General features: G+C 59.0%; 1 protein-coding gene across 1 annotated transcript; it reads left to right on the top strand.

Moving 5' to 3' along the window:
- Positions 1–10,908: 10,908 nt before the first annotated feature.
- BJ171DRAFT_628753 (uncharacterized protein) lies at positions 10,909–12,619 on the top strand (the record flags this gene model as incomplete). Its single annotated transcript, XM_053115578.1, has 2 exons — positions 10,909–12,463; positions 12,609–12,619. The coding sequence occupies 2 exons, from the start codon at positions 10,909–10,911 to the stop codon at positions 12,617–12,619; spliced, it is 1,566 nt and encodes a 521-aa protein (XP_052961386.1).
- Between the last annotated feature and the right edge of the window lie 1,419 nt (positions 12,620–14,038).

Below are 14,038 nucleotides of genomic sequence, written 5' to 3'. Positions count from 1 at the left end.
AAACGCAAAGCGCAGCACAGGTCACGACCCACTGCGCCGCGCAGTACGCGCAGTACGCGCAGCACAGCGTCGGAGATACCATCTCCTACACTCCCACACTTAAGAAGGCTTCCTGCGAGGAGCCCTGCGTGTGCTCTTTATTTGGGGCTCCTCGAGGTGTTTACCGTATTTACTCAGCTCCTCGGGTGCATGGGACAAGTCCTCCAGTGTTTGCCATGTGTTGCCCGAGTGTGGGTAACCAACCCACTTGACATAAAACCGAAGTGACCCATCAGCCACTTTCTTGTGCCTCACGATCCTTTCGACTTCATATTCTTGAGTATAGTATTGTCCGAGGTCGTCTTCCAGTGGTGCGTCGTCCGGGACACCTTCGTCGGCGTCGGGGAACTGTGCTGGACTGCGGGTCGTGTGGCGACGCAGCTTGGACACATGGAAGACAGGATGGAGCTTGCTTCCAGGTGGCAAGTCCAACAGGTAGTTGAGGGGACTGGGTCGGGCCGCTATCTTGAACGGTCCTCGGTACTTGGGCAACAACTTCTTTGACTGGGCTTCGGGGACCTTGATGTTGTCGGCGTCCAGGTAGACAAGGTCTCCAACTTCAAAGGAGACATCCTGGTGTCGGCGGTCGTAGTACTTCGCCATCACTTGTTGCGCATCCGTGAGCGCGTCGGCGATCATCTTGTGTCGGACTTGATGATCTTTGACAAAGGCACTTGGTTTGGGAGGCAATCCAGCCGTGGACTCGGTCAGTGTCAAGGAGGTGGGAACATCAGGCTGGAATCCGTAGAGCGCCTCAAAGGGGCTCAAGCCAGTTGTGCTCGACTTGGCGGTGTTGTATGCAAACTCTGCATGACTCAGCTGTATGTCCCAGTCGTCTTGGCTGGTCGAGGCGTATGTCCTCAGGTATTGCTCGAGGGTGCGGATCGTCCGCTCGGACTGTCCATCCGTTTGTTGGTGGTGCGAGGTTGACATGTTCAGCTTGGTGCCGAGATGGTCGAACAGACTTGTCCAAAACAAGGAGGTGAATCGGGGGTCTCGATCACTGACGATGGACTTTGGGAGGCCGTGGTGCTTGAACACATGCTTGAAGAACAGCAGTGCAAGGTCAGGCGCGGAGCATGTCGTCTGGCACGGCACAAAGTGTGCCATCTTGCTGAACCTGTCGACAAAGACAGCGATTGCATCGTGGTCCAACTTGGTCGTCGGTAGATGCGTGATGAGATCCATGGACATGCTGGTCCAGGGGCGGTCGGGAACAGGCAGGGGTTGCAGCAATCCTTGCTCTCGGGTCGTGCGTGACTTGACCATCTTGCAGGTATGGCAGGACTCGATGTACTTCTCGACGGTGCGCTTCATTCCAGGCCAGTATGCGACTTTGGCCAGTCGGTCGTATGTCTTCTCGACTCCAAAGTGTCCAGCGAGGGGCGAGTCGTGGACCTCTTGGAGCAACTTGGTCTTCAACGACGGAATGTCCGGCACACAGACACGGCTGTCCTTCTTCAGGAGGAGCAGGCCATCACGCACTGTGTACTCGGATGATTCGTCGTCCTTGGGGAGCTTAGACACCTTTCGGAACAGTTCTCCGAACTGTTTGTCGTTGGCGATGTTGTCTCGGACAACATCCAGCATCGTGTTGTCGACACTGACAGTCGACTCGTACAGTGACGCCAATTGGTAGTCGGGGCGTCGGGACAGTGCGTCAGGCACCACATTGAGTTTGCCTTTCTGGTATACAACCTCGTAGTTGTACTCGGCGAGGAACTCCATCCATCGCGCTTGGCGTCGGCTCAGGTTCTTCTTGGTGTCGAGGTAACGCAGTGACTGGTGGTCCGTCACAATCTTGAAGGGCTTGGCGGTACCGTGGAGGTACACTCGGAACTTCTGCAGCGCGTAGATGATCGCAAGCTGCTCCTTCTCGTGCACGGGATAGTTGATCTCGTGTTGGGACAGTTTGCGCGACTCGAAGGCAACGGGCCTTCCCTCCTGCATCAAAACAGCTCCCACCGCAAAGTCGGAGGCGTCGGTGTGCACGGAGACATCCGTGTTCGGGTCGAACACAGCGAGGACAGGAGCGTTCGTCAAGGCGTGCTTGAGGGTCTCGAACGCTTGGCGTTGTGGGTGGTCCCACACGAAGGGGCACTCTTTGCGGAGTAGGTCTGTGAGTGGACCGGCAGTGCGCGCCAGATCGGGGATGAATCGGCGGTAGTAGTTGACGAGACCGAGAAACGACTGCACGTCAGAGACGCATGCGAGCGGCGGCCACTCGACCACAGACTTGACCTTGGCGGGGTCGACTTCGATTCCTCTTCCTGAGACAACGTGTCCCAGGAACGGGACTTGATTCTTGAAGAACTCACACTTGGACAGTTTGGCATACAACTTGTGCTCGCGTAGCTTGGCCAGCACGCGGGCGACATGACCTTCATGGGTCGCTTCATCCTTGCTGTACACAAGGATATCATCCAGGTACACGATGACAGAGTTGTCGAGCTCTTGGCGGAACACATCGTTCATCAGCTGCATGAACGTGGCAGGTGCGTTCGTCAATCCGAACGGCAGCACTAGGAACTCGTACAGTCCGTAGCGAGTCCTGAAGGCGGTCTTGTGGACATCATCCTCGTGGATGCGGATCTGATGGTAGCCTGAGCGGAGGTCTATCTTGCTAAAGACCTTTGCTCCACTCAGACGATCCATCAACTCGTCGATCCTGGGCAACGGGTAGGTGTTCTTGATGGTCTGTTTGTTTAGTGCGCGATAGTCGACGCACATCCTGAGATCACCTTCTTTCTTCTTGACAAAGAGCACTGGTGCACCATACGGTGACTGGCTCGGGCGGATGAACCCATGGGCGAGGAGGTCATCCAACTGGCGCTTGAGTTCGTCCATCTCCGTCAGCGACAGTTGGTACGTCGGTCTTGACGGAGGCGACGAGCCTGGTTCGATGTCGATGCGATGATCGACGGTGCGTTGGGGTGGCAGGCATTGTGGCAACTGGTCGGGGAATACGTCCTTGTACTCGTCGAGCAGCTTGGTCACCACAGGCGGGGGACCGGGACCGGCTTGGTCGGTGTCGTCGACCTCACGCACGACACAGAGGAACGACGTGTCCTTCTTGATCAGCCTCTTGAATTGCATGGCTGAGAGGAGAGGTGGCATGTTGGGTGAGGCCATGCCCTGCAGGACAATGTCAGGGCCAACACGGACAGTGCGGCCTTTCCAGTCGACGACTGGAGTCGGCTCGGCACGAGCAAGCCAGCTCATGCCGAGGATGGCATCGAACTTGGTGTCGATCACTTGGAACAACAGGACAGGATGGTACTTGGGATGGAGGGCCACTCGCAGGACCACTTGGTGTGTGCACTGCTGCACACGATCGTCTGCAAGCGCCACACTCATCGGCGACTTCTTCTTGGTTGCATGTATGTTGAGCTCCTGGAGCAAGCGTCTGCTGACAAAGTTGCAGCTTGCTCCAGAGTCCACCATCATTCGGACGGTGTGACCTTGGACGGTGGCAGGGAGGTACAGCAGGGACTCTTCATGGTCCTCCTGCACAGCCTCCTGCACCATGACTTGACTTGGGGGAACGGGCGACACTTGGTCTTGGTTGGCTTCATCACGGCCACTCGGACATTTTGGATAGGGTTCGGCCATTGCGGGGGCCTGCGGCGTCAGCACGCCATTGCACACGACGTCCACGGCTTGCGGACACATGTCGGAAGCATCCGACACACACGACTTGACAGGGGTGAGGGCACAGGCGGTCCTGTCCCTCAAGGGTTCTTGATTTTCTTTTTTGTTTTGGTTTTCAATTTTGGTTTTCTCTTCACGTTCGTGGAGAGGCAGGCGGCTTGCGCCACCATGCACCTCTCGCACGACGCACAACACTTGGTTTGTTTCTCCTTCGGGGGAGGGGGCGAGGTGAACTTCCTCTGGAGACGCGTGGACTGCATTGAGCAATCCACGGCGTTGGTCTCCTACTAGGGCTCCAGAGCCACCTAGTAGGGTCGGCCGTTTCCCGACTTCATGGGGCACTCCTTGGCCTGGTGTCCCGGTCGGTGACAGAAGAAGCAGGAACCATGGCGGAGGTCCTCCTGCTTCTGTCTGTCCTTGGGGGAGACAGTGGCAGCTTGCTGGAACCGGGAGCGGGGAGGGCCACGAGCCTCCATGGCGTTGACGTCAACGTCCATGGGCTCAGGCATGGGTCTTGCGGGCGGGGCCGGGCGAGGCGGACGGGCTGGGACGTGATGAGACCGATGGCCGCCTGCCAGCTGCGGGTAGAACTGGCGGCCATGGTACTGGACGTTGTCGAGGTTCTCGGCAACGTCCATCATCACGTCCAGGGACTTGCGGGCATCAGGGTTGCTGGCGATGTACTCTCTGATCTTGGGCTTGAGGCCCTTCTGGAAGAGGTACATCGCATCAGCAGAGCCCAGCTCCTCAATCTGGGAGGAGAGGTCTTCAAACTCCTCGATGTAGCGGGTCACAGAACCACGCTGCACGAGAGAGTATAGCTTGTCACGGGCAATGAGTTCAGCATTGGGGCTGCCGAAGCGGCGACGGAGGCGGTCCTTGAAGTCGTCAAACACACCTTCGCTCTGCTCGTCGAACCCTTGGCGGCGGTACCAACGGTACGCCTGGTCCTTTAAGCAGAGCTTGGCGGCGACGATGTGGTGGGTGGGGGCGACTTGGGCAGCATCGAGGTAGTCCTCGAGTTGCTGCAGCCAGTCCTCCACCGAGGAGGAGCGGCTCTTCCCAGTAAACACTGGGGCACGGAAGGTCTTGAGGAAGGCTTCCGGAAGTGGGCGGGGGTTGCTCATGGCAGGGGCAGGCTCCAGGGACAGAGAGGAGAGTCGGTCGGCAAGAGAGGCGGGATCCAGCTTGAGGATCTAGAAAGAGGACAAACAGGACGAAAACAAGACGAGGATTTCCGATGCTACCATGTAACGTCCACTACTGGGACGTTGGGGCAAGACGGGGAGGGAGGGGGTACAAGACAAGACAGGACGGGGCAGAACAGGGCGGTGCTAGGCTACTCTAGCGGACGGGTGAGCTCGGGGAGCACTTACGTTTATTCACGATAAAACCGAACTCCAGACAAACGGGGGGAACGGGGGCAACCCGCAGGTATACCCTGCGGTGGCCTGCCTGCGGTGCGTGAAAACGCAAAGCGCAGCACAGGTCACGACCCACTGCGCCGCGCAGTACGCGCAGTACGCGCAGCACAGCGTCGGAGATACCATCTCCTACAACGCCCAGGTCATTGTGGTGGGTGACTTCAATGCCCACCTCAGTGCCCTGAGCGGACTGCCCACGCCGCTCCGTGGCAGGGAGAAGATCCTCGAGGACACTGTCTCCCGCGCCGGTCTCCGCGTTGTGCCTCCAGCTGTGATCCCGACCCACACCCGGCAGCGGGGTCCCAGCTGGACAACGATCGACTACATCTTTGTGTCGCATCGCCAGGCCAACAACGACCCGCTGCTGCAGGTCGACACTGCCGGTGCCTTCCGTGGCCAGTCCGACCACTTCCCCATCTGGGCGACTCTGCGGGTACAGCCAAAGTACTACCCAAAGGTCGACCAATGGCAGTGGAAGATCGCCCAGCTCGAGGATCCCTGCCGTCCGCGCCCAGTACCTCTTGGCGCTGCTGGACGAGCGCGAACGCGGTCTGCAGCGCATCCAGGCTGCACTCCGGCCAATCTCAAGGGGATCGGTCATTCCGATCTCGGAGAGTGCGGCCCAGGACTGCATCGACCGCGCCTGGTCCATCATGATCGCCCTGATCACCACCGCTGCCGACTCCACCATCGGCAAGGCTTCCATCAAGACCGTCTGGAAGGACCCGGCCCTGATCCCCGAGATGCGGCAGCTTCGCGAGAGGCGCCGCGATCTCATCTACCAGCTCAAGTTGCCCGGGCTCTCCCTCCGCGTCGCCGAGGACAAGCGCGCCGAACTCCGCGCTGTCCGCAAACAAGAAAAGAACCTCATCGTCCAGTCCCGCCGAGCAGCCGAGACCCTGGCCATGAACAAGCTGCACTCCCTCAACGCTTCCGAGGTCGCCAAGTCCCTGGCCGCCATGAAGAAGCGCAAGGAGCTCGACGACGCCTTCCACTTTGACAACTCGGACGAGGCCCTCGAGCGACTTGTGGTCCACTACGGCAAGGTCTCCTCGCACTCCCAGGACACCCCCGGTGCCGCCTTTGACCGGACCGTCGGCCCAAGACCCCTGGACACTGTTCCGCGCCTGCTCCCCGAGGACCGCTCCATTCCCCGATTGTCGTCGGACGAGGTGGCCGATGCCATCGTCAAGTCCCCCAAGCGCAAGTCTTCCGGCCCGGACAAGATCAAGGCCGAGATGCTGCACCCTGTCGCTCCCGTGGTCGCTCCCTGGCTCCGGGCCATCCTGCTGGCCGCCCTCAAGGCCTCCGTCGTCCCGACCGAGTGGAACACTGTCCTGATCCACCCGGTCTACAAGAACAAGGGTTCGATCCTCGATCCGGCCATGTACCGGCCCATCGGGTTGACCCAGGTCCTCCGCAAGATCGCCGAGCGAGTCCTGCTGCCGTTCCTCACCCGCGAGATCGGCATCATGGACATTGCCCAGGGAGGCTTCCGCCCGGACCGAGGCACCCTCGACCAGGTGTACTCGCTCGACGCTCTTGTCCGCATGAACAAGATCCGCGACGACGAGTACAGCCTGGTCTTCCTCGACATCAAGGCCGCCTACGACACTGTCTGGCGGGAGCGCCTCTGGGACAAGATCGCCAGCCCGAGGTGCTGGTCCGGTCGCCGTCGGGGTCCTCAGGGCCATGTTCGACCGCACTCTTGTCCGCGTCGCCAGCAAGGGCCGCACGTCGCAGCCTGTGTGGCTGCAGAAGGGTCTCATCCAAGGCTCGGTCCTGAGTCCCCTTCTGTTCAGTGCCCACATTGACGACCTGCCTGGACTGCTCCGAGCCGAGGACGGACTTGTGCTTGCCTCGAGTCGCCACCACCGTCTCCGGGTCAACTCGCTCTGGTTTGCCGATGACGGTGTCCTCATCTGTCCGGCTGGCCGCACCCAGGCCATGCTGGATATCTGCGAACGCCACAGCATCGACAACCGGTACCGCTTCTCGCCTCCCAAGTGCGAGGTGCTGTACTCGGCCTGCAACGTCGACCAGCTCCATCCCGCCAAGCTGTACGGCACCGAGCTGCCCAAGGTCCTCCAGTTCCGCTACCTCGGTGTCATGGTCGACATTGACGGATTCCGCCCGGACCTCCAGTTCGACAAGCTCCTCCGCAAGGTCCACATGGTCACCGACACCGTGGTTGGACTCGGCATCACCCTCGGCAAGGTCTCGGCCAAGACCATCACCCAGGTCTACAAGACCTTTGTGCGGCCGACCCTCGAATACGGGATGGCCATGGACATCCCGACCCAGCTCTGCGCGACCGCCTCGACGACGCCCAGATGACGGCCCTCCGCACCATGTTCCGCGTCGGCCCCGGCACTCCCGTCGGTGCCATGCACCTCAACTGCGGCCTTCCCAAGATGTCGGTCCGTGTCAAGATGCTGGCCCTGCAGAACTGGGCCCGCTGGGACGACCAAGTCTCTGACGGCGACAAGATGCTGTCGATGATCCTGCGCAACAAGATCATTGCGCCCTACCACCCCGACCAGTTCCTCGGCCAAGGAGTCCGAGCCGATCCGCACTGGGCCATGGTGGTCCGCCGACAAGAGGCCGACCACTCCCTCACGGCCACGGAGATCTACCGAGGCAAGACCCGACACCAGCCGCCGCCGCCCGGACCGCCCCGACCCCAGCCCGTCCCGATCAAGACCCTCATCTTCGAGGACCACATGAAGAACGGCTTCGACCGCTCCAAGCAGCTCACCGCCGCCTGCACCCCGTCGACCAAGATGTCGGGACTCTGGGAGGCTCGCGGGTACCAAGGATCCATGATCATGCTCATGTTCATGGTCCGATGGCGACTCGGTGCTCTCCCAGGCCACTTCAGATTTGGCTACCGCAAGTGCAAGAACCTGGCTCGACACGGATCCGGGATCGACTTGACCAGGACCCACGCACAGCAGTGTGTGGATCCGCATCAAGTCCTGGTCCGCAAGGTCGCAGCCCTCAAGACGGCCCACCCGACTTGGGTGGAAAGTGGTATAGCCGGAGTGGGACCAGTGGACAAGCTGCTGGACCTGCTCAGTTTCGATCGCACTCCCCCTCGCAGTCGCACCCCTCCCGCACTTGGATCACTTGCTGCTCATGTACCCGCTCCCCGCACTGCCTTCCGAGCATTCGCACTTGGTGCACACCCAGCACCACCACCCACTCCCACACCCAGTGTAGTCCCACCCTTGCAGTCTCTCCCTGCACCCTCATCACAGCGTAGTATAGTGTCAGCACTTGTCATTCCTCCACCCCGACCCCCCCTCGATCCTGCTGTTCCCTTGTGGGAACTGCTCGAAAATGTGTTCACCCGCTTGGTCTCAGACCTTGTGGGCAGCTGAGGCAGCACTAGGCTGCAACAGGAGTAAATAGGCTTGCCTGTGTACTCAACGTGCCGGGGTACCAACCTGTTGGACCTGATGGCTTGTCTTCTTGAATAAAGTTGACTATAGTAACAAAAAAAAAAAAAAAGATGCTGCACCCTGTCGCTCCCGTGGTCGCTCCCTGGCTCCGGGCCATCCTGCTGGCCGCCCTCAAGGCCTCCGTCGTCCCGACCGAGTGGAACACTGTCCTGATCCACCCGGTCTACAAGAACAAGGGTTCGATCCTCGATCCGGCCATGTACCGGCCCATCGGGTTGACCCAGGTCCTCCGCAAGATCGCCGAGCGAGTCCTGCTGCCGTTCCTCACCCGCGAGATCGGCATCATGGACATTGCCCAGGGAGGCTTCCGCCCGGACCGAGGCACCCTCGACCAGGTGTACTCGCTCGACGCTCTTGTCCGCATGAACAAGATCCGCGACGACGAGTACAGCCTGGTCTTCCTCGACATCAAGGCCGCCTACGACACTGTCTGGCGGGAGCGCCTCTGGGACAAGATCGCCGCCCGAGGTGCTGGTCCGGTCGCCGTCGGGGTCCTCAGGGCCATGTTCGACCGCACTCTTGTCCGCGTCGCCAGCAAGGGCCGCACGTCGCAGCCTGTGTGGCTGCAGAAGGGTCTCATCCAAGGCTCGGTCCTGAGTCCCCTTCTGTTCAGTGCCCACATTGACGACCTGCCTGGACTGCTCCGAGCCGAGGACGGACTTGTGCTTGCCTCGAGTCGCCACCACCGTCTCCGGGTCAACTCGCTCTGGTTTGCCGATGACGGTGTCCTCATCTGTCCGGCTGGCCGCACCCAGGCCATGCTGGACATCTGTGAGCGTCACAGTGTCGACAACCGGTACCGCTTCTCGCCTCCCAAGTGCGAGGTGCTGTACTCGGCCTGCAACGTCGACCAGCTCCATCCCGCCAAGCTGTACGGCACCGAGCTGCCCAAGGTCCTCCAGTTCCGCTACCTCGGTGTCATGGTCGACATTGACGGATTCCGCCCGGACCTCCAGTTCGACAAGCTCCTGCGCAAGGTCCACATGGTCACCGACACCGTGGTTGGACTTGGCATCACCCTCGGCAAGGTCTCGGCCAAGACCATCACCCAGGTCTACAAGACCTTTGTGCGGCCGACCCTCGAATACGGGATGGCCATGGACATCCCGGACCCGGCTCTGCGCGACCGCCTCGACGACGCCCAGATGACGGCCCTCCGCACCATGTTCCGCGTCGGCCCCGGCACTCCCATCGGTGCCATGCACCTCAACTGCGGCCTCCCCAAGATGTCCGTCCGTGTCAAGATGCTGGCCCTGCAGAACTGGGCCCGCTGGGACGACCAAGTCTCTGACGGCGACAAGATGCTGTCGATGATCCTGCGCAACAAGATCATTGCGCCGTACCACCCCGACCAGTTCCTCGGCCAAGGAGTCCGAGCCGATCCGCACTGGGCCATGGTGGTCCGCCGACAAGAGGCCGACCACTCCCTCACGGCCACGGAGATCTACCGAGGCAAGACCCGACACCAGCCGCCGCCGCCCGGACCGCCCCGACCCCAGCCCGTCCCGATCAAGACCCTCATCTTCGAGGACCACATGAAGAACGGCTTCGACCGCTCCAAGCAGCTCACCGCCGCCTGCACCCCGTCGACCAAGATGTCGGGACTCTGGGAGGCTCGCGGGTACCAAGGATCCATGGTCATGCTCATGTTCATGGTCCGATGGCGACTCGGTGCTCTCCCAGGTCACTTCAGGTTTGGATACCGCAAGTGCAAGAACCTGGCTCGACACGGATCCGGGATCGACTTGACCAGGACCCACGCACAGCAATGTGTGGATCCGCATCAAGTCCTGGTCCGCAAGGTCGCAGCCCTCAAGACGGCCCACCCGACTTGGGTGGAAAGTGGTATAGCCGGAGTGGGACCAGTGGACAAGCTGCTGGACCTGCTCTCTTTCGATCGCACTCCCCCTCGCACTCGCACCCCTCCCGCACTTGGATCGCTTGCTGCTCATGTACCCGCTCCCCGCACTGCCTTCCGAGCATTCGCACTTGGTGCACACCCAGTACCAGCACCCACTCCCACAACCAGTGTAGTCCCACCCTTGCAGTCTCTCCCTGCACCCTCATCACAGCGTAGTATAGTGCCAGCACTTGTCACTCCACCACCCCGACCTCCCCTCGATCCTGCTGTTCCCTTGTGGGAACTGCTTGAAAATGTGTTCACCCACTTGGTCTCAGACCTTGTGGGCAGCTGAGGCAGCACTAGGCTGCAACAGGAGTAAATAGGCTTGCCTGTGTACTCAACGTGCCGGGGTACCAACATGTTGGACCTGATGGCTTGTCTTCTTGAATAAAGTTGACTATAGTAACAAAAAAAAAAAAACCACCAAATGGAAGCCATGAAGCTTGATGTCCAGCATATTCTCAACAATGTCTACAGCGGCTCGGAGATCCTCGAGTTTCGACCCCAATCGGATCACATGGGTTTTAGCGTTGTCCTGCAGAGTGACTGCGTTTTCTGTCAAAGCTCCAGTGTTGCTTTGCATGGATCTATCACCGCGGATGGATTCCGATTCAAATGCTCTCACTGCAACTGCGAAGATCCGAGTGGCATGCGGCGTTATCCAATCGACCGCTTCCTCAAGATCCAACCATCGAGAAGCTTCAGCCAGTTCATTGGACAAGTGAACTTCCAATATGTTCATAACCAATATTCTGGCGTTCCTGAAAACGACAAGGTCAAAAGCACGGCCCACCTCGCAGACCCCACTCCGTACCTTTCGGATATCGGCCCTGATGCCGCGCGGCTCTTCAAAGAGTACCTGACCAACTCAACGGGCGACGCAGAGCTGCTGGATTTTATTGTCTTTGTGTTCGGCGAAACTTGGATCCACGATCGCGAGCGCCCTGGCAATTGGTACCACTTCAACGGGGTCGTCTGGGAATGGTCCACTGGGAACAGTGAACTCAACAACACCATTCTCGACTACCTCAAACAAGTGTTCAAGAGGGCCCTGGATTGGTACTCCAACCAAGAAGGACGTGACCTCCCCCACGCCACTGCCACCGTCAGCCACCTCGAACGCATGAAGCAGAAAATGGTGGACTCTGGCTTTGTCGGGCACCTGGTCAACGGTGGTTGTTCCAATAGTCTCTCGGTCAAGTATAACGAGTTCATGAGCAAGTGCAACAAGGACCCGTACATCCACGTCACCAGGGACGGGACTCTGGATTTGACCACAATGACCTTCCGTCCAAGCCGTCCCAATGACTACTTTACTCTGTGGTCCAATGCCTACTTCAACGATCAAAATACTGCCGAGGTGCTTAAGGCCATGGACCACCTCACCGACATCATCCGAACCATCTTTACGGATCCAGCACAGTTCGACTGGAACATGCGCTACTTTGCCAGCCTGCTGGATGGATCCAATGATGAACAGTTCCTCGTCCTCGGTATCGGCGATTCATCCAATGGCAAGTCCCTGATCATCAAGATTCTTCGAATGACTCTGGGCTCCGCTTATACTAAAATGCTGCCCAGCAGCTACCTGTTCACAAGCTCCAACAGCAGCTCGACGGCGACGCCAGAGGTGGCATCGATCTCGAATGCGCGATTTGTGTATGTGTCCGAGCTTGAGCGGAAGGGAAACAGGCCTCGACCATTGAATACAATGCGCATCAAGAACCTTGTCGGCGGCGACGAGGTCGGCTTTCGCGACGTCTACCAGGGTCATAGTTCAAAGGAACTCAGGATCAAGTTCATGATCATGTGCAACCCTGAAGACATCGACCTGGCCCACTTGACCAAGTACGATGCAGTGTATCGACGAGTCGTATTCAATCCCTATCGCTCAAAGTTTGCCATGAACCAGGATCAATATCGCGCTTATCAGCAGAAATATCCTGGAGCACCTGTGTTTATGAAGGACGAGACTCTGGGAAGTATTATGGAGCGACAGGAGTACAAAAATGCGATGCACTGTCTCATTGTAACGTCCACTACTGGGACGTTGGGGCAAGACGGGGAGGGAGGGGGTACAAGACAAGACAGGACGGGGCAGAACAGGGCGGTGCTAGGCTACTCTAGCGGACGGGTGAGCTCGGGGAGCACTTACGTTTATTCACGATAAAACCGAACTCCAGACAAACGGGGGGAACGGGGGCAACCCGCAGGTATACCCTGCGGTGGCCTGCCTGCGGTGCGTGAAAACGCAAAGCGCAGCACAGGTCACGACCCACTGCGCCGCGCAGTACGCGCAGTACGCGCAGCACAGCGTCGGAGATACCATCTCCTACACTCCCACACTTAAGAAGGCTTCCTGCGAGGAGCCCTGCGTGTGCTCTTTATTTGGGGCTCCTCGAGGTGTTTACCGTATTTACTCAGCTCCTCGGGTGCATGGGACAAGTCCTCCAGTGTTTGCCATGTGTTGCCCGAGTGTGGGTAACCAACCCACTTGACATAAAACCGAAGTGACCCATCAGCCACTTTCTTGTGCCTCACGATCCTTTCGACTTCATATTCTTGAGTATAGTATTGTCCGAGGTCGTCTTCCAGTGGTGCGTCGTCCGGGACACCTTCGTCGGCGTCGGGGAACTGTGCTGGACTGCGGGTCGTGTGGCGACGCAGCTTGGACACATGGAAGACAGGATGGAGCTTGCTTCCAGGTGGCAAGTCCAACAGGTAGTTGAGGGGACTGGGTCGGGCCGCTATCTTGAACGGTCCTCGGTACTTGGGCAACAACTTCTTTGACTGGGCTTCGGGGACCTTGATGTTGTCGGCGTCCAGGTAGACAAGGTCTCCAACTTCAAAGGAGACATCCTGGTGTCGGCGGTCGTAGTACTTCGCCATCACTTGTTGCGCATCCGTGAGCGCGTCGGCGATCATCTTGTGTCGGACTTGATGATCTTTGACAAAGGCACTTGGTTTGGGAGGCAATCCAGCCGTGGACTCGGTCAGTGTCAAGGAGGTGGGAACATCAGGCTGGAATCCGTAGAGCGCCTCAAAGGGGCTCAAGCCAGTTGTGCTCGACTTGGCGGTGTTGTATGCAAACTCTGCATGACTCAGCTGTATGTCCCAGTCGTCTTGGCTGGTCGAGGCGTATGTCCTCAGGTATTGCTCGAGGGTGCGGATCGTCCGCTCGGACTGTCCATCCGTTTGTTGGTGGTGCGAGGTTGACATGTTCAGCTTGGTGCCGAGATGGTCGAACAGACTTGTCCAAAACAAGGAGGTGAATCGGGGGTCTCGATCACTGACGATGGACTTTGGGAGGCCGTGGTGCTTGAACACATGCTTGAAGAACAGCAGTGCAAGGTCAGGCGCGGAGCATGTCGTCTGGCACGGCACAAAGTGTGCCATCTTGCTGAACCTGTCGACAAAGACAGCGATTGCATCGTGGTCCAACTTGGTCGTCGGTAGATGCGTGATGAGATCCATGGACATGCTGGTCCAGGGGCGGTCGGGAACAGGCAGGGGTTGCAGCAATCCTTGCTCTCGGGTCGTGCGTGACTTGACCATCT

Source organism: Polychytrium aggregatum, assembly GCF_025602895.1.
Source record: "Polychytrium aggregatum strain JEL109 chromosome Unknown BJ171scaffold_334, whole genome shotgun sequence".
NCBI classification, from domain to species: Eukaryota; Fungi; Chytridiomycota; class Chytridiomycetes; order Polychytriales; genus Polychytrium; species Polychytrium aggregatum.
Note: the sequence above shows the minus strand (reverse complement) of the source record. Positions and strands in the feature narration are given on the sequence as shown.